This window comes from Psammomys obesus, unplaced genomic scaffold (genome assembly GCF_907164565.1).
Source record: "Psammomys obesus unplaced genomic scaffold, mPsaObe1.curated_primary_1811, whole genome shotgun sequence".
In the NCBI taxonomy this organism is placed as follows: domain Eukaryota; kingdom Metazoa; phylum Chordata; class Mammalia; order Rodentia; family Muridae; genus Psammomys; species Psammomys obesus.
Window position 1 is genome coordinate 790,182 of NW_026585504.1, and position 21,103 is coordinate 811,284.

Consider the following 21,103-nt stretch of genomic DNA (forward strand, 5'->3'; position numbering starts at 1 on the left):
GACAAATTTAAACTTCTGTCTCTAGTCTGAATTGTCTTAGCAGATTTTCACCTTGTTGACTCTATTCAGGGATCAGCTATGGACTGCAAGTGGAATCTGGACTTGCTGGAAGCTGATATGATTGCTCCCTGTCTCTTCAGGTGGGTCAACTAACCAGATGCTTATGAGGACTGACCCACTGCCCAGCCTTTGGCTGGCATTTCAGCCTTCCTGATGTCAGTGGTCCTATTGTCAACACTAAAGCAGTTTCAGAAGAAATCTCTGCTCATAATCCCACCGAACAGACTGAATTGACTTTTGAAATTATTGGTTTACTTTAGGTGCCAAGATGATAAATGGCTCTGGCCTGGCCATCTGGGCTGGTTTCCTAGCAACTGTATCTCTAGGGGGCAGAAAAAGAGTGTGATAAGGCTAGTTCCTCCTGGCAGGTGGCTGGACATGTCTTCATATGGCTGACCTTTGTTCAAGCTTGTCTTCCAAATCCCAAACCAATACCCAAAAAACAAGAATTTCAATTTTTAAAGAATTTTCAATTCTTTGGTCTCTCATTCCCCCTTTTCTACATATCAATAGGGAACATGTTGAGAAAGAAAGTAGGGCGTGGGAAGCCATTCATAACAGCCTTAAAGAGTAACCTATGAATAAATCCAACCAATGAGATAAGAGACTTCTGTAATAAGAGAATGAGTTAAGAGACTGAGGAAATTAAAGAAGATACTAGAAGGTAGATCTACCATGATAGTGCCTCTGTACAATAAATACTGAGAAATGATTGTCTCAACAAAAGTCACTTCCAGATTCAGTGCAATCTGCATTAATATTCTAATGACCGTAAAAGAAATAGAACAATTCTGAAATGCATATTGAAACAACACACACATATAAACATACATATATTATAATATATTAAACATCTATTTAATAACAAAAGCCATGATTTTGCTGTTATTTTAGTTCTTTTTACTTTAACGTAGTTCCAATAGATCTTCTGTGGGTAAATATGTCTCAGAAACTGAAAATGATCTGGGTAAAAACTGTTTTGGGATTTAAAATTGCAAATATAAATATTTATTATGGTATAGAAGAATGGAGATCCACTGAAGGCATGACCAGAACAATGGGAAAACTAGGAGCCTTCTGAAAAGCAGAGTCAAGTGGCAAGTGAGGGCTTTAATGCAGAGCGAGGCTCTTGGAAGGACTGCTGGCTTTGAGGAAAAGAAGCTCTCAGAATCTTTGAAAACTGGCAATCCCAATGAATAATCTTTTATTCAATGGGATATTGGTGCTGATTCAGTCTTCTGATTCCATTGTTTTACAAATAAGAAAACGAGGAATGTGACAGTGTATAGAGCTACTCAAATCATAACTACGAGGAAAGCAAAAGAACCCATAATTTCTGTGCAGAGAATCTGTGTGTTTTGTGTCAGTTGGGAAAACCACAATGGGGCTTTGAAATGAAGCTCTTTTGGAAAGTAGTGGAGAGATCACGTATGAAAAGGCAAAGGTGTTCTCGAACGCGGGTCGAAAGCAAATACTCTGATAGACATTCCATGTGTTTTCATTTTTTATTAGAGAAGTTGTATGTTGAATTTGAGCCTTCATTGTCTCATAATGTTATCTGCCCTCTTCAGAGGAACACACAGAATCAATTTGTACAACCATATACAATAATCAAGTTGGCATTTTGAACCCTAAAATAAGGAGTATGACTTATCCTAGGCTACCGGCCTTCCTGTGCTCCTCTTGGCTTGGGCAGCATGACTTGATCCCAGTGTTCCACTTTATGTGTCACCTGCAAATGCAACTACAGCAGGCGAAAAGACCATGCAGATTAACACGGTAGCAAATCGTTTGGATATTTAACACACATAAAAAGGTTATTTCCTGATATGAAAGTCTGAAAATCTGCATAAATATTTTTGTGTAAAATTAAATTAGTTATGTATTTTTTCCAAACTAGAACTTGAAGTATCAAGAATGCCCACATTATTCATATACACATATGTATAGACTTTTTCATTATGCTAAAAGTCTTGATAGTCAAATAATATTCTGTGCCATACACTTACTTACCCAGTATTTGGTGGTAGGTTAACTTTGTCTGAATGGGTTTGTCAGACTTGGTGCTTGCGCATCATGCAAAACATTAGGTCTATGGTTCCTGTTTACTAGTCTTGTCCTGTGGTAATGGTTAGGTGATTTTGCACTATAACTGTGAGAATTAAGGAATATAAATACTTTGTACACAGTCACATACAAACATTTGCCAATAACCACTTCACGACCCTCATAGCGTACAGTGGATTGTAATATGTGGGATCTGCAGAAGCAATTCCTACAAAGCAGTGTCAGCTGTAAACTTTCTGAAACGAGCCTGCTGAGTCCCCCTTAGAGCACTGATGAGCTTGGCACAGGAACACTCTTTTGTGTCTCTATAGAACTAACAATGTCGGCAACATTTACAGGAAATTAGCATCTTACGGCATGGTAAAGACATGGCACTTACTGATGAGGTAACTTAGGTGTAGAAAATTCTGCAAAGTGACTTGTATAGCAGACACCACTTCTGCTAAGGAACTGTAGACAGAGTTGTTTTTTTCTAGTGCATGCGTTTACTATTGTTACTAATGCACTTTTTTTTGCAGCAGTTCAAACATGTCCTAATGCACCACAAAGCAGAGCTGTTATCACCAAGCCCACTGACTTGTGACGCTGTCTCGTAGCAAACATGATTAAGTTGCGTATCATGGTTCAACTCTGCCTGTCAGGAACAGGGGGATTTTTTTTTTTTTTTAATGTGTGTGGATACATAGCTACTTTTGGTTGGCCAAAGAAACTCAATACTCAAATTGTTAAACCGAAGAATGCTTGGTCATCCCCAGCCTGTGTGGTCTCAGGTAACACCGTGTCTATACATAGACGAAACAAGAAGACAGCTTTTGTCCTTGGAGTGTGTGTTCAGAAGCCGGCCATGCTCTCCTGATGGTCCATGGTTGTCCAGCTTTAGTTCGCACCCTGCAGCTTCATACTACTGTTGCTGGTCTGCGGTCCATCTCGGCTTCCAATTTCACCATCTGCTGCATCTCCTTCGCCTACAACATCAGAAACACGTCCTGACACACGGAAGTTTCCTCCTGGAGGCATCCCACTGGTTCTAGTCTCTTTTCCTGCTAAACCCATCCTTGTTACATAAATGTGGCAAGAAGACTGACAATCTCAGGACCTCTTGGGTGGTATTCCCAGAAATGCAGAATGTTGGAGTTTGCTTAAGGTCCACAGAATCTGAATCTGTATTTCAACAATATCTTCCAAGGAAACGTTAATGTACATGAAATTCTGAGAAAATCTGGCCTACACATTTCTGGGAAAACCACATGAAAAGAACTTGAGGTAGATACTTAGATGATGCCAAATCAAATTATTTGGTTTAGTTTCCTGTGTTGCTGTGACTCTGTTTGGATAACTCTATCATTTTCAAAAAGCACTGTTTGTGTACACTTAATTTCTTGAGCAGTCTGAAGTTTAATTAAAAGTAATTTTTTTGAGAGTCTCTCTGCTGGGATAAGCAAGGTAAGAGCATGTACATCGCACAGCTCTGACTCTAAGTAGAACATTACAGGAACATGCAGGATTCCAGAAATCTTACTGTGCAAACTTTGGGGCTCTTACTTCTCTCAAGTAGTTTACTTTTTATGGACAGCCAGGGTATAAGCCAGAATGAATTAAATCTCATGACTATGACAGTCACTATTCGAGAGGGGCTATAGAAGCATGTTCCAGTGACAAGTGATTACTTGAGAACATGGGGAAATCAATTAAGTGGTTCATTTCACTTTGACTTTCCAACCAAATCCTAGATGCCCAGCCCACATGCTTGCATCTTTTGGAGGGGTAAGAAATGCTCTCCCCCTTTTAGTGATATGCACCTAAAACAAAGGACAGCTAAAAACGGAAACAGAAAAAAAATCTATAGAGATACATTTCAAAAAGAAGGCTCAAAAGTGCCCTGATGTTACTGTTCTTGTTTGCTTAGATATTCTAACTAAATGGAAGGTCAGAGGGAGGGGCTGAACCATTTTAGATCATACTAGAACTAAGTCTTCCAAATGAAGTCCCATAGCAAAAGTCAGTTTAACTCACAGATAAGATACAGTGCTCATCATTATTTTAGCATTATGACTTTCATTTTCATGTTTGTGAGGGTAGATAAAACATCACTAAAGAATTTTAGGTCTGTGTAAACTTGGGGCTAATGATTCCCTCTGCCCATATAATTTTCAATGCCTGACATATAGTAGTGCTCACAGAAAAATGAAGAAATGGAGAAAAATATACAAACATGAAATAATGACACAAACAGTATCCATAGAGATGACAGTGAGACATTGTCAGCACTGGAAATTAAATGACTTGATGTTCAGTAAACAGTAATAAAAGACTCCCGACATTTCTGCCCCTTTCTATGTAAGGATTCTATTGAACATAGTATAAAATGCATAGTTACATGCCGTTAAGAGATTACCCTGAGAGTTAAATTCTTACATGAGCAGGGTGATCACCCATTCACCCGTTCCTATTGCCTGGGACAGTTTAGCATATATGTGGCAATTAGGAAGAGACATGTTTCTTAAAAATATTGTTTCTGCTTCAGATGGACAATTATATGGTCACCTCATAAGGGTGACTAGTCACAGCAGGTGAGACTTAACAGCGAACATGGCAAAAACCATTTTATTATAACATTTCGGCACATAGACCACAATATGACATCACTGAAAAGCACCTACAGACATTATATAATAATAACGTTCTTTTGTCTGGGTTGTCTTCATGACCACAACCCAATTACTGTTTTTATAACTGGAAATGCTGGCTAGAAAACTACCACAAACACATGTGACAGCATTTCAGAACAAGTAGTATGAGGAATTCAAGCATGAAATAGCCAGGGTTTTAAGTCTAAACCCTTAAGATATCAGTTAGTTAGTTATGACCAGATGGGAGTTATAAATGGAAATCAAACCAAGAATACTGACATAGCCAGAAGGAAAGCAAGGTCTTGCTTATCATCAAAAATTTAGTCCTACCTTGTGTTTGGGACACTGCATGACAGGATTTCAAAAGCTGTTTGTACAAAAACAGTAATGTCAAAATTAAGTCATACATAGAAAATAAATGAATACTGAAATGATTTTGAGAAATGAGTGCAAAACCATATACAGAAAGCAAAAAAGCTAAGAGTAAAACAAGTATACACCCATCAGCAACAACTTTCCCCAAAGTGAGCTAAACAAAGGAATAAAAATAACATAACAAACAACCACGCCTGTTAGCCCAATGTGGGCCTCTCTCCTGTGAGGGACTGGGCCTGAGCTTTGAGCTGAGGCCGTTCTCTTGCTTTACTGAGTGGTAGGATTGATGTCAGATACTAATTTTTAAGACTTGAATGTGACAGTAATGGAATTGTTAGATGTCTGAAATGGTACACGTCAAGACAGATGGAACACTGGTTAGAGGACTATGGGAAGAACTATGCCCCAAGATTAAAAATGTACATATTCCATGGCTGGTAAAAGAAGCAAGACTAGAAGGTGCTTCACAGAGGACCCAGGAGCCAGAATCAAAACCAAACTGTGTGATTCCCTTTAGCTGTGTCTCCCAATCCCTTTCACAGCAGTCTAGCTAGTTACATAGATCCATCAGGCTTTATTTTGGGGTTGGTAGGGCTGGAGGGGGGACTACGATAGGGAGAAATTAAGAAACCACAAAGACAATATTTTATGGATGTTTAAGTTAAATCATCTTTGTTCTACACAAAAGGAAGAAGTCTTAGGCTTAACAACTACTTTAGGAGTCTGGGATTGTGTGAAGATGGCAAACTGTTTTGCTAAAGGAACGTGTACCTGGCTGTGAATGGAGTTCGGTTATATAGCACCACCTTGTGTTCACGAGGAGACAAGTGGATTCCCCGAACCCCCTGCACTGTGCCTAGGAGAGTGTTGTAGCAGAGGGATGGAGACCAGTGCTTCTTGTCCTTCATGTTAAATACACTACAAACATACAGGTGTTGGCTTTGCTATGGAGCAAGTGACATTTGCAAATGGAAGCTTAATGTAGAAAGTCAATTCCCAACTTGCTGGAAGTTTCTATTTGATATAGTGAATGTCTTTTTATTGACTATCATTGCATTTTTATATCAAAATATTTTCTGTTCAGTATTTTCTTAAGTTTCTGTGACTCAAAAAAATCTCAGTTGTAGTTGGCAGATGCTGCTTATGATGTATTAATAGGCATTATGTGAATTTTAAGAACATGGTCTAATCAATACAACTACTAGTAACACAGCATTTTAACACAAGCAGTCTGATATGGTTTGAATTCACCATGCATCAGTATAAAGCTCATAGCGATTTCTTTATTATGCTTTAAAAGTAGCAACACCTGAAAACTGTATTCTAGCTCTGATCTTCATCACTACGCAGTGAGGAGTAATTTTTAGCACATTTACATTCTTTAGTCAAACTCTTTAAGCAGCACACTAATTTCTAATTAGTTTCCCAATTCAGACAGTCAAAACCCAAGTATGCCTGGCCTTTCATCAGGCCCTTCTTCTAAGGAGATCCTAACGCCTCCCTGAGGTGCCCATTCTCTGCTTTCCTTGCAGCACCGATGTGAGTCCTGGGGCTTTGGGGATTGTACTGTACCAGAAGAGGATGTATTTGTGAGCTGGTCAAATGAACTGGATACTGTCTTTTGGGGATCACAGTAGTATTCGTGACTAGAATTGCTTAGCTGAAAAGGAGATGAGGAACGTAATTCGGAACCACGAGAGGACTGAGTTCTGTCCAACAGAGAGTGAGGATTTGAAACAAGAAGCTAGGTTTGTTGCCTAAGCTACAACACAAAAATGAGTCCATGGGTCTGTGTTCCTTTCTTAAGGGCCTTTTAAAATGTAATTCCTCCTGAAGTATTCTTCAGGATAAGCTATTTACTCTGAAAAAAAAAATCTTACATAGGACTGCCTTCTAGAAGGGAAGAAATGTAAAAAAAAATGCAGTATGATTATTTCATCAAAAGCTCACAGTTTCCAAACGGTGTAAATTATCAACAAAGTACAATGTCCGAACCAAGAGTGAACTGGAACCAAGTGGGACAGAAATGTACACTTTGCTGGGGGCTGCAGCCCGGTGAGCTAGAGGGTGAAAGGAAGGCAGCGGGCTGTGGCCCACATGAGACAGAGCCTGCTACACCACCCTTCAAACGCTGCTTCCTGGAAACAGATGTGTCCTGGTGTGAGTAAATGACTTGGTGGAGCCTGTATAACTATCGTATGTGCACTTGCACTTCTGAATTTAGTGTTTTTCTTTTTTGAGACAAACAAACAAACAAAAGAGGGCTGGGGGCTGTTTGTTGAGTTATGTAGGCAAACATTTAGATCCTGCTGTGGGACCATGGGAAGAAGTTACAGTTCACTTTTTAGATTGTCACTGAAAACAGATGGTTCTTCTCTTTTGCTTTTAATACACTAACACCTGCACAGCTCTAACCGAAAATGAAGAAGTAATCTGTAACCTACTTGCTCATGCCTCCCTTTTAGTGGCATCACTCTTAGGAGCTGCCCCTTTAAGAGAGCCCCCACAGCCGTTTTCCTCTCCCACTCCACAAACAGCACTTCTGTTCCTTTTGGATGAGAGGCAGGAAGCACCTATGCACTCAGCAAAGCTCTCTACCCTCCACTGTAGTCCCTGGCCACAGGCCTTCCCAAAGGGTCCCTGTGGGCCAGGGCACCGCATCCCAGAGGCGGACAGGCTGCCTATGTCTTCTGTGCACATCAGGTGAAATACCTGCTCATTCTGCTTCTCGAGGAACTCCAGGTGCTCTAGTTGGACCTTTTTCAATTGATCCATTTCTTTTGACTGCTTCATTGCCAGCTAGAAAAAAAAAAAAAGACCATTCCATGTTGTTTCAAAATTATAAATGATGGACAGCTTATTAAGGTTATAATTTAATTGAGGGTGATCATACTTTCCAAAAAGGAATGAAAAGTACCCCAAAACTGTTGAGTTTAAATTCATAGAACATATTGGGCAGATCTTTCCTTCCCAAATCTTATAAAATGGTTAAGCACCTATGCATGACTAAAATGTCACCTACATAAAATCCTTCAGATAATTTCCATAATGATGGTAGTAAGAGATTGCTTTGGCTTTCAGGGAAGGGCAAAGCTGGAATATTTAATGTTCAAAAAAAATGAAATTAAGCACATCAGCTTTAAATGCTGGTATGCAAGCACAAGTTATTGGTTACAGACTTTTTTTTCAAAGAGGAGTGCCGAGAAAAACGTGGAATACTTACTCGCTTTCTTTCTTCTAGAAACTTTTTTGTGTTGCTGCTGTTCAACTCCCTGACTCGCCTAAAAACAACAGATAGATAATAGCACAACACCACGTGAGATTCACTTATGTCCACCGGAACCGTCTTTCCTCACTGCATTTTCCAGGTAAGATTAGTGATTCCTTTCCCCTTAAATTTTATTGTAGTATTTTTCAAACACACAAAATATATAGTAAAATACAAAAGCTAGCTGTGTACACATCATTCAGATTAACCAATACTGTTTCTTTATGGTTTTCTATTTTTAAGATTTATTTTATACAGGAGGGCTACTGATTTTTTTTTTTTAGTTAATTTTGTATCTAGTCACTTCACTGAAGGTGTTTATCAGCTGAAGGAGTTCTCTGGTTGAATTTTTGGGGTCACTCACATATACTCTGACTTCTTCCTTTCCAATTTGTATCCCCTTGATCTCCTTTAACTGTCTTATTGCTCTAGCAAGGACTTCAAGAACTATGCTAAAGAGGTATGGAGAGAGTGGGCAGCCTTGCCTTGTGCCAGATTTCAGTGGGATTGATTTAAGTTTCTCTCCATTGAATTTGATGTTGGCTATAGGCTTGCTGTATGTTGCCTTTACTATTTTTACATATGTGCCTTGTATCCCTGATCTTTCCAGGACTTTAAAGATGAATGGATGTTGGATTTTGTCAATTGCTTTTTCAGCATCTAAGGAGATGATCATGTGGTCTTTTTCTTTCAGTTTGTTTATATGCTGGATTACACTGATGGATTTCTGTATATGGAACCACCCCTGCATACCTGGGATGAAGCCTACTTGTTCATAGTGGATGATATCTTTGATGTGTTCTTGTATTTGGTTTGTGAGTATTTTTGCATCAATGTTCATAAGGGAGATTGGCCTGAAATTCTCTTTCTTTGTTGGGTCTTTGTGAGGTTTAGGTACCAAGATGACTGTGGCCTCATAGAATGAGTTTGGTAATGTTCTACCTTGGATGTGACTCTAACCAAGCAAGTCAAAGACTTGTATGAAAAAAAACTTCAAGTCTCTGAAGAAAGAAATTGAAGAAGATATCAGAAGATGGAAAGATCTCCCATGCTCATGGCTTGGCAGGATTAATATAGTAAAAATGGGCATCTTACCAAAGGCAATCTACAGATACAATGCAATTCCCATCAAATTACCAACACAATTCTTTACAGACCTTGAAAGAAAAATTCTCAACTTATATGGAATAACAAGAAACCCAGAATCACTAAAACAATCCTGTACAATAAAAGATCTTCTGGAGGTATCTCCATCCCTGATATCAAGTTGTACAATAGAGCAACAGTTATAAAAACTGCATGGTACTGGCATAGAAACAGAATGGTGGATCAATGGAACCAATTAGAAGACCCAGAAATAAACCCACACACTTATGGACACCTGATCTTTGACAAAGATGCCATAACCATACAATGGAAAAAAGATAGCATCTTCAACAAAAGGTGCTGATCTAACTGGATGTCTACATGTAGAAAAATGCAAATAGATCCATACTTATCACCCTGCACAAAACTAAAGTCCAAGTGGATCAAAGACCTCAATATAAACCAAGACACACTAAACCTGATAGAATAAAAAGTGGAAGAGCCTAAAACTCATTGGCACAGGAAACAACTTCCTGAACAAGAACACCAACAGCCCAGGCTCTAAGAGCAACAATCAATAAATGGGATCTCATGAAACTGAAAAGCTTCTGTAAAGCAAAGGACACTGTCATCAGAATAAAATGGCAGCCTACAGACTGGGAAAGGTTCTTCACCAACCTTATATCTGACAGAGGGCTGATATCTAGAATATATAAAGAACTCAAGAAGTTAAAAAACAACAAATCAAGTAATCCAATTAAAAATGTGGTAAAGCGCTAAACAGAGGATTCTCAATAGAGGAATATCAAATGGCAGAGAAACACGTAAAGAAATGTTCAATGTCCTTAGTCATCTGGGAAATGCAAATGAAATCAACCCTGAGATTTCACCTTGCACCCATCAGAATGGCTAAGGTCAAAGACTCAAGTGACAATACATGCTGGAGAGGATATGGAGAAAGGGGAATCCTCCTCCATTGCTGGTGGGAATGTAAACTTGTACAACCACTTTGGAAATCAATCTGGTGCTTCTTCAAGATCCAGCTATACCACTCCTAGGTATATATACAAAATATGCTCAACTATACAAGGACATTTGCTCAACCATGTTTGTAGCAGCTTTATTCATAATAGCAAGAATCTGGAAACAACCCAGATGTCCCTCAGCTGAGGAATGAATACAGAAGGTGTAGTACATTTACACAATGGAATTCTACCCAGCAATAAAAAACAAGGAAATCATGAAATTTGCAAGAAACTAGAAAAAAAATCACCCTGAGTGAGGTATCCCAGAAGCAGAAAGACACACATAGTATATACTCACTTATAAGTGGATACTAGACATATAATATAGGATAATCATACTAAAATCTATACCTAAAGAAGCTGAGCAAGAAGGAGGACTCTGGGTAAGAGGATTAATCCTCATTTAAAAATGCAAATGGGATGGACATTGGGAGAGAGAGAAAACAGAAAACAGGACAGGAGCCTCCCACAGAGGGCTCTGAAAGACTCTACCTACCAGTGTATCAAAGCAGAGACTGAGACTCATAGCCAAACTTTGGGCAGAGTGCAGGGACTCTTAAGAAAGAAGGGGGAGATAGAAAGACCTAGAGGGGGCACAAGGAGATCAATGGAACCCAAAACTCTGGGCCCAGGGGTCTTTTCTGAGACTGATACTCCAAGCAAGGCCCATTCATGGAGATAACCTAGAATTCCTGCACAGATGTAGCTCAAGGCAGTTCATTGTGCAAGTGGGTTCCCTAGTAATGGGAACAGGGGCTGTCTCTGACATGAACTCAGTGGCTTGGGGGGTGGGGCAGCCTCACCAGGCCACAGAGGAAGACAATGCAACCACTCCCCATGTGACCTGATGGGCTAGGGTCAAATGGAAGGGGAGGAGGACCTCCTCTATCAGTGGACTTGGGGAGGGGCGTGGGTGGAGAAGAGGGAGGGAGAGTGGGATTGGGAGGGGCAGAGGGAGGGGACTTCAGTTGGGATACAAAGTGAATAAACGGTAATGAATAAAAAATAAATAAGTTAAAAAAAGATTTATTTGATTCATGCGAATGTGTTTGCTTGTGTGAGTTTGTTTGCACCATAAATGTGCAGGAGGAGAGAAGGTGTTGATCCTCTGGTCCTGGAGACAGAGGCAGTTGTGAACTGGTGAGTTGTTGCTGGGAAGCCAAATGGGGCCCTCTGCAAGGGTACCAAGACACTTAACTACAGCGCTCTGTCCAGTCTCTGCGCTCTGGTTTTTAAGGAAAAGAGAATGTTACATATAAAATTTAAACTTCTGCCCTCCTCCAGATTCTGTTTTCCCTCGTTTCTCTCCTGGGAGGAAGTCGCAGGGCTGGCAAACGCTTACTTAGCCATATCTTAACATTTTTAAACTACAAATGGATGTATCCACGTGAAATACATCTAAATGTTCTAAAATTTTCCTGTGCATAAAATCTATCAAATATAGTAGTCTGTTGTCCTCTCCTACCCAGAGTCTGACTGAGAGGGGTGAGAGGACGTCAGCATTTCTAAGATCCCATCCCACGTAGCGCTGGTATTGTGGGTGTGCTGACATGTGTGTTTTCAGGACTTTGGTTACTTTGGGTATACTTCCTTTCGGTAGCGAAGGCCCCAGAGCTGCTTGCTGGGGACACAGACAACCTCATCTTTATTACCTCATGGCTGCATCTTGGACTCTCATTTTCATCTTTGTATTCTGGAGCGTGGGCTCTGTTTTCCTCATTCAGCTGCCCAGCCTTGACGTATCAGGTACGACATTTCCACACCTTGGCTGGCGCACTGTGCTGTTTTAACCGTGTTTCTCATTACAGGTGGGGGCGCGTTTCGTGACTATACGACACGATTGGGTGAACTGTAGCCGTGAGGGCACTCACTCCATGTCTATCTTTCCTTTTCTCTTTAAAGTAGTATTTAGTTATTCTTTGAAAATTTATATATGTAGGCACTGTAAATTTCCTATTCCCTTCCTCCACGTTTCCCAGGGCCCTCCAACCAGTCTCCCTCCAACTTCAAGGCTTCTTTGTCACTAATAACCCCAAATCCAATTAGTGCCAACTGTGCACTCCTGGATGTGCAGCTGTGCACGTGGACATGGGTATTTTTCTAAGTAATTCTCTATTCCATGCATATTTTCAAAGTTACCATTACCATTATAGCAGCCTTCAAAAGTCATTTGTCTCTATTTATTTTCAGTTTCATTTCAGATATCACTAATTTGTGTTTCTTTTCTCCTTGTCATCATTCTTGCTGACCGTCTACTGAGTGGTTCACTTGGTTTTGTTTTTTTCTTCCATTTTTTAAATGTGCTCTTACTTGTCTGGCTGCTTTCTCCTGCTTCTTTTTTTCTCCTCCAGTACTCTGTGCATGTCGTTACTTATTTTGATCTGGGATGTCGGGGTTCACACTGGTTTCTACCTTTCTACCTTCTTTGAGTGTTTGGCTCATTAATTTTCATATCTTTTAAAGAAATACACATGCTTTTCATATAAAATCACTGTAGTTTTTGCCTATGATAAATACCATGCTTGCATTTTCATTTTATTGTAAATATTGTATAATTTCTGTCCAAAATTCTTCTCTGGCACAAGAATAGAACAGTGTTTTAGTTTCTATTGGTCTTGCTAAGCCCTACAATAAATCTTTGACTTTAGTGCTCAGCAGTTTGATAAAACTGAAACCACAATGATGTTTGTAATATGCTACTAAAGGGGCAACTGACTTTTTGGCATAGGGACTATTATTATTATTTTAGAAACAGCTCTTTGTTGATGCTTTAGAACAATGTAATGGTGGATACAAAGTTTCAGTCACTAGATAAAAATAAAGATATGCATACACACACACACACACACACACACACACACACACACACACACACGCCAGGCTGGCCTCAGACTCAGAGATCCTCCTACCTATGCTTCCTGAGTGCTAGGATTAAAGGCGTGTGCCACCACCGACCGGCTAAGACGGCATTTCTACATTAGCAGCACCTTGAAGTTTAAGGTAATTTGAAAACTAAATATGGCCAATATTCTGAGACAGGAGGATCTTAGTGAGTTTCAGGCTAGCCTTAGAAATATAGTAAGACACTGTAAAGAAAGGAAAAAGAAAAAGAATATTTGGACTCAGTTGAACTGAAGATCATTCTGTAACATATTTGATGAAACACAGTAAAGGACTATTTAATAGCCCAGTCTCAATGCTGAATTTTATATTTCACTTTGTACAGCCTAAAAGTTCAAATTTAACAACACAATCTAAAAAAATCAAATAAAGTTAATCTGTATTTATTATGTTGGAATATTTGAGGTTTCTGAGAGGAAGATGCATTTTCATGTCTATAAGACCCTTAAAATAGAGTTATCTGAGAAAATGCCCACAGATTTTAACATTTAAAAATGAACAAGAGCTTGAGAGGTGCTACAATACCATGATACAAATAAATGTTGGAACTGGTGACTAGTATCTCCCCTGAACCTTCTTACCAGGAGGCACACATAGCTCCACAGTGATTGATAAATATCTTGGCCAAACGGTTAAAAAAGCAATTCATCTCCAGTTCGGAATCACTATGGAGAGCTCCTAAGATGGCTCAGCGCATGAAGGAACCTCAACCAAGCCTGACAGCCCAAGTTTGACCGCTGGAGCTCAAGAAGAGAACCTGTAAATTCCACTTCCAGTTTTGGTTTCTTTAAAAATGGTTATATTAGGTAAACATGTTTTTGTTTTAATCCTAAGTGTGGGATTTTAGTTTGGGCTTTGTCCACAGCTGATAATCGCCTCCTGCGAGGTGCTTCTGCGGGGTGCTTCTCGAAGCACGGAGAAGAGTGTGCTCCAGGACTCTGAGGGATACAAATATGGGAGCCCAGAAAGAGAGGGTGTGGCGGTTTGGAGAGGCCAGGCACAGAAGGTGTGGCTTGCAGGAGACAGATAGAAAGTTTCGAGGAAGTGGCTTGGAGGAGGCCACTTGCTGTGTTTGCTGGTACAGCCCCCAAAGAACCCACGACCCTAAGAAGCTAGGAGAGGTAAAAGGGTTTGTGCCCCCCCACTCAGCTTCTCTCTCTTACCTTGAGTTAAAGGGTTGCTGGGAGGGAGGTGGAGGCGAACCTAGTGCAATAAGAACTGAGTCCTGCAAGTTGTCATCTGACCTCCAAATGAGCACCTGTGTGGTTGTGGGTGCTTGTGTGCCCCCAATACACTCACATTAAATACACAAATAGGGCCCAGGGGGCCTCATGAAGCACCAACCAAGGTCCAGTCCTGGACTCTCCCTAGGCCCCTTGCACATACATGGAGGATGTGGCACAGCCTGGCCAACGTATGGGTCACCTAGACAGGGGCGAGAGGGCTGTCGCTGACAAGGGCTTGCTGCCTGCTTTCTGATCACAGGGAAAGAAAATGTGCTAAATCCTGATGTGACTGTTATCTGTGCTGGTCTGAGTTGGTACAGAGAGACTCCCCTTATCTGAGAAGTAGGGGGGAGGGGAGAGGGAGAAGTAGAGGAGGAAAGGCCTGTGATCAGGATGTAAAGTGAACAACAAACAAACAGAACAAAACAAACATCTCAGATTCTTGGAGTACAAAACAATAAATAAATAAATAAATAAATAAATAAATAAATATAATAAAAATCAATTACTGTGTGTTTCTATTTCCATTTGGGGGCCTAGTATGTTTAAATGGCATAAAACTTCACCATAAAAGATGTGTTAACTGATAGGATGCTTTATATTCTGTCATATCTTGATTAACTATTACCTAGCATTATTTAAGAGCCAGAAAGAATAAATACAACTGAGGCAGTTTTGCTCAGAATATCAGTGGCCACTGGGCCTCCCAGACAGTCAGGCAGCCGGGGCTGAGGCACAGAACCCTCGCTTGTAGGCTGCAAAATCGCCGGCAGCCTCTGCTTCATGGGGTGACTCACGAGCCTGGAATCCTAAAATCATTTTCCTCTCTAAAATCCTGAAATCATTGTCCTCAAGGGAGCAGAAATGAGTTTTTCAGTGAACATGGCTTTCAGAGAGAGGGGCAGAACTCACATCCCTCCATGAGCAGGAACCTTGCTGTTCATGGCTGCTTCAGCTCTGGCCTGGTCTTCTGTTTACAGAACTGAAGACTTCTCAGATATGAGTCATGAGAGGTGACTGTTATCTGTGTTCACTGGCACGTTCCCCCTATGGGTAGCATGGCTGCTGATACCGCCTCAGGTTCCCTTTACCAGCTGTGGTAAAGGCTTGTACCCAACTCCTGGCACCACGGCCTCACTCAGGCCTTGTCCCACCCGTCTTGTCTTCCCTGTCTTCTTTGAGGAAAACTCCTTGTTCATTAAGTCACATCCTCCTGGATTCCTGCCTCAGTTTCTCCTTCTAGAAATCTTACCTAACCCAAGGGCAAACCAGAAGCGCTATGTAGAAGCTTTATAGATAATTCCTGGTGTCAATGTAGCAAATCAAGGTGAAAAGCCGCCTTCATGATGTTCAGAATCACTTTATCCAGAAGATGCTGACCCTGAGCAGCATGAGCCGGTAGAGTGCGGGAGAACGCTATGCAACTGTACCGATTACCGTCAGGGTTCACATGCGTCACGTGAATAACAGCCACACTTACCAGTGGTGGTTTCAGGAAAACTGGAAGCTACTCTGCTATTGTAGAACGAATCCACTTCCACAGAGGCTGCACGAAGAAGACTCTTAAAACACCTGAGTGTTTCTATCTCACATCTAGGTTGAGTCCACAGTGGCCAAGGTTCCTGACGCCGTCTCCCAGTAAAGCAACACCCCAGGTGAGCATTTGCACACAGTTACCTCTCCCTCGTGAGCGTTCCCACACTCACTTTGCCTAGTGAGCATTCTCACACTTACCTCTCCCTTTCTGCCTTATTCTTGATGGATTTATCTTGACTGATGGCTTTGCTATTTTCCATAGAGATCTTAGCCTGATGGGCTCGCATCTCCTTGCTTTCCCTATGAATTAAAAATAAAAGTCAGTGAGTGGAGAGGCCTGCGGTGGAGATTTAGAGTCCAGTAGGCCACAGTTGACGGTTAGTGAGCCTGCAGATAAACTTCTGGGGTTTGTGAGTGACCGGTGACATGCATGCGCTTTGTGCCATATCTCTCTGTGTCGTTATGATGTATAACACCAAAAAATAAAAGGCACAAATACACCAAGTAACAACAGGACTGAGCTCATGGAGGAACCCCAGCTCAAGGGAACGGAGATGGCTGAGGAAGGCAGTGCCACCTAGTGGACACATGTGGCATGGCCGGCGAACAGATGCTGTAGTTGCTCAAAAAGAGAACACAGAGCTGTCCCATGCACTGTCTGGGAGCCAGCGAGCCGGAAGGGACAGGCTGCTCTAACCTCCGCAAGCACCCTTCCTACTGAACAACAAGTATGGTGGTGAAAGGGACTACGGAGTTTCAAGTGAGTACAGGGAATAGCAGACCTGTGTTGACAGAGGACAGTGTAAGTGGTCACGTGTGCACGATGGACATGTCTGGTTTTGGATCACTCATGTACAATAAAGGCACATAGGATACTAAAATGGCGTTGGCTACAAATAGTTTTTAATATAGTGACCTCCTCAGGTCTTTCCCCGGAAAACACAGGCAAGGAGGCTGGTTAGCGAAGTCCACTGGTTTACTCTAACTCCAGAGGGGCGGGCAATGCTAACAGGGAGTTCAGTCAGCCGCCTTGCTTCCGCACATCAGCCGCCTCACTTGCAGCTCATCAGCAGGACAGTGAGAGGAAGTCTGGACCAAGGGCAGTTGCTCGGAGGAGTTTCCTATAACTTGTTAGTAAAGTGACCCTTCTGCCCACCTATGCTGCCTTCCTTTCCAGAATTCCCTCAGGAACATTTACAAATGACCAAATGATGCTATCAAGCAATCAATAAGCAAGAACAATTACAATGAAAAAAATCAAAACAAAACAAAACCCCAACCAAAAGAAACAATCTTACGGGAGAAAAGCCCTGCATGCTCGAGGGAGAGAGAGTATACTCTTTGCGTAGACATATTTTTAAAGACAAATTAGCAGCTGGGTTTGTGCTTCTTAAGAATGACTTTCTAAGCAACGAAAAACATCACTTTTTAAAATTTCTTTCAGAAAACGTCTAACTTTGAGGCTAATAATTTTTTCTTTATGTGGTTACAAAAGTGAGGACTGAAAGTGCCTCCTAATCTAAAGCATTTTGGGGCTGGGAGGCACCTCCAAGCTGAGTGTGTAGGAGAGGGCGCTGCAAGCGCGTATCCGATCAAAGCGCTCCTGAAGAAGACAGGATGATGGCCTCTCACCCCGAGAAAGCAGACCTAGCACCCAGAGCTCCACAGCACGAGGCATTTCCTGACGGAGCAAGATCATGTCAGACGCCATTAGGCCGCCTCACACAGAGCTGGAATCTATTGCAAACCACTGGATTTTCTCATAGCCGGATGCTGTTTTCTCGAAGTAAGGCTGAGGATTTTCTAATGAAAACATACCGTTTTTACAGTTGCCGTTTTAAACGTGACCGTTTTGCTGCACTGGCTGAGGTGTCTGTTTGGATTGTTCTGTGTAGCTCAGCATGCCTTACTGTGGCACTAATGGGGAGCAAGCGAGCTGCAAGCAAGCTGGCATGAAAAGACGCAATCAGCAGATACCTTTCTGCCCAGGGAAAAGTCCAACTCAGCCTCAGCCTCAGCGCTTTGCTGAGGTGGGGGCAGGCAGACGAAAGTGGTGGGTCCTTGCTGCTCTTCGATCAAGTCTGTCTTCCTAAAGTGCAGTCTTAACAGCATCCAGAAAGAGGGGAGGCCCTCGAGTGCCTTGCCACTGTGTGCTCAGTCACCCTGGAAGCCCCACTGGCCAGGCTTTCTCCCCCGTCTTACGTCTTACCTTCCTCAGAGAATACCGGTCCTTTTCACTTCCAGCCCTACCTCACCAGTGAGCCCCAAAGCCCTCAGAGGTGGAAGGCCACGTTTTTGTATGCATTATATGCAACTTGCAATCTGAGCTAACTTTGCTTAAGTAGCACCTTCCTAACACATGTGAACCATCATTGGCAGAGACTACTTCTTGCAAATCAGCTTCCTCACACACACAAACACGCACACGCACGCATGCATGTACACACGCATGCACGCACACACGCGTGCACGCACACACACAGACCAGTCATTGGGAGAAACGAGAGTTCAAGTGGGGTGTCTGCCCCTCCCACCTGTCATGGGAGAGTTTCAGCTGCTGGGTCTGCTGCTCATGAGCACTGATGAGCAGCTTCCTCAGCAGCTCACACTGCTGGTTCAGGTGCAGATCCCGGATCTCTTGCTCCTCGGCGCTGTGAGTGTTGATCATTTCTGACCACTCCTTTGTGTGCTGCGCCACGATCTCTTTGACCTGTTTGGGGAGGATGTGATGGGGTCATCTGGAACCTCTTGGGTGCAGTGTGTAGTGAAGCACAACACTATTCATGCAGGCCAGATCGCAGTTTGTTCTGTGACTCAACGGACAGCAGAACCCACAAAAGTAAACACACCAGTCACGGTTCTGCTGAGATAAGCAGTCACTCTGGCTGCGAAGCATCTCTCACTGGCCTGCTGTTTCCCTGCCTGTCTCATGCTCAGGTGTGTCTCGATCTTGGTCAGTTTTGGCACATTTCTCCTCCTCATCCTCTGTTGTTCCAGCTCCACTTCTATTAGGCCAGAGGTCTGAACGCAGCTGGACGCTCTCTGCTTCCTAGATTACAGCTTACTCCATCACTAAGTAGATGCTACAGTAGAAAGCCCTCCCCTTCTTGTGAACACACTTTGTATTACAGCTTTTCGGTTCCCCTCTCAGTATTGAGAGGTTGTTCCTGAAGCTCCTGAAATCTGTCTGACTTTATAGCTTTATTCTAGTCAATGAGACAACAGCAAATGTGCCTAAAGCAGAGGTCTACAAAACTTTTCCCCTTTTCTATGATGGGTGCCCTGTAAATGCGCCAGGACCACCTCGCTGGAGCTGAAGGTCATGAAAAACAAAAACAAACAAACAAACAAAAAAACCCCTAATCATCTTGCAGATATACAAGAGAAGACAGCAACCTCAGCTAATTTTAGCTGTTTAAATGAGCCCCACAAAGTCAGAGCCATCACCCTTTTGAATATAGTCCAAATTTGTGGCCCAAAAAATTATGAGCTAATAAATAATAGTTGTTTTAAAGGCACTGAATTCTGGCAGCTTAACACACAGCTGAAGCAAACTGATACCATTGCCAAGGTTTCCATGCTACAGGAGAAAAGTATATAAAACTCAAGGCATAAAGCGCTAATTCTCATATCTCAGCTAAAAGAGACAGAGAATGGAGAACAGCTGCACAGTTTCTGCCACACAAAACATACAACACAATGGAGAACTCCATTTAGAACAGAATGACTGGTCCATCCACGTGTTAGAGCAACGGGCCTGGGTGATGCACACACAGCCACGCTGAAGCTGTTCGTTTGAGCTTGTGTTGTAGTTGAGAGTTTTAACAATTTTTTAATTTAAAATTTATTATTATTGCAATAATGTTTGTGTTCTTCCCAAGTCTTAGCATTTAGATCTTGAAAGGCTCACAACCTTTCTGACTTGGGGAAATCGCCAGTAATTCGGCTCAACTCTTAGGATATTAACTTAATTTTTCTCACCCGAAAAGTCCTAGCAAAGATGGAGTCAAATGTAAGCAAGCACGCAGCCCACAGGGCTGGCTGCTCCTGTGTCATGTATGATGCTAGATCTTAGGGAAGTATGTTCTAGATTTTTAGTTTCAGGCCCCTGTTCACCGCTTCACTTGGTACATCAGGAGCATCAAACAACAAAAATATCAAGACAAAAATGTGCTCCAGGAAGTGGTCCTTCTCAAAGACAGTAGGTCTGAGGCAAACAGAGACCTCCCTGTCTTCCCGGTCCATCTGCTCCTACCGTTTCTGAGACCAGATCCATCCTGAGTCGCTCCTTCTAAAATAAACTATAAAGTATCTTCTGCAAGTGCCTGTGTAAAAAGCATGTTTTCTTTCTTACCTTAGATTTGTGATCTGATGTCAGAGTCTGAATTTTAATTTCTGTTTCTTTTTTTATTTCAAGACAATTACTTCCCCTGAAAATGTAGAAAATGCATGCCAGAAATTAGATATCTTTCAATTCCCCTGGATCTCTATAAACAAAACTTTCTGATGAAGACAATATATTCATCAAATACGAGATGCCATAGCTCACTGGGCGGTGTCTGGTTTTCTGGTAATGGATTTATACCTTAGAAAATATTATCTGTACCATGACTTCTCAATTCAACCACAACACAAAGAGATACTTCAGACCTAGAAATTACTTCCTTGTGTAGGATCTGTTGTCAGAGTTTTCATTTTGGTTCCTGTTTTTCTTCAAGCTGTTTTTTTTTTTTTTTTTTTTTGGTTTAAATTTATTTCATAAAATATCATCAGGAATGAAAATAGCCTTGAAATAAATTTCTAATTCTTTCATTTTGGTCATAAAACCAGATTTTTGTCTTTTAAACATGCCAGTGAGAAAGAAAATAGCATTTATTGACACGCATGGCAGGGGACAGGGGTGTGGGGAGGGCATGGCAGGGGACAGGG

General features: G+C 41.7%; 1 protein-coding gene across 12 annotated transcripts in view; it reads right to left on the reverse strand.

The window, feature by feature from the left end:
• Nucleotides 1-1,542: 1,542 nt before the first annotated feature.
• The window catches only part of LOC129674066 (1-phosphatidylinositol 4,5-bisphosphate phosphodiesterase beta-4), a 382,363-nt gene continuing 362,802 nt past the window's right edge, over nucleotides 1,543-21,103 (reverse strand). For 8 of the 12 annotated variants that reach the window (XM_055604042.1, XM_055604240.1, XM_055604452.1 and 5 more), the window contains 7 exons: nucleotides 20,529-20,604; nucleotides 18,709-18,884; nucleotides 16,373-16,474; nucleotides 8,356-8,413; nucleotides 7,845-7,931; nucleotides 5,088-5,124; nucleotides 1,543-3,092 (listed from right to left, as the gene is read on the reverse strand). In XM_055604042.1, the coding sequence (XP_055460017.1) occupies nucleotides 3,004-3,092; nucleotides 5,088-5,124; nucleotides 7,845-7,931; nucleotides 8,356-8,413; nucleotides 16,373-16,474; nucleotides 18,709-18,884; nucleotides 20,529-20,604 (625 nt within the window). In that variant the 3' untranslated portion in view covers nucleotides 1,543-3,003. The remainder of the gene's footprint in view (nucleotides 3,093-5,087; nucleotides 5,125-7,844; nucleotides 7,932-8,355; nucleotides 8,414-16,372; nucleotides 16,475-18,708; nucleotides 18,885-20,528; nucleotides 20,605-21,103) is intronic. The other 4 variants (XM_055604786.1, XM_055604629.1, XM_055604702.1 and 1 more) reach the window with 1 other exon arrangement.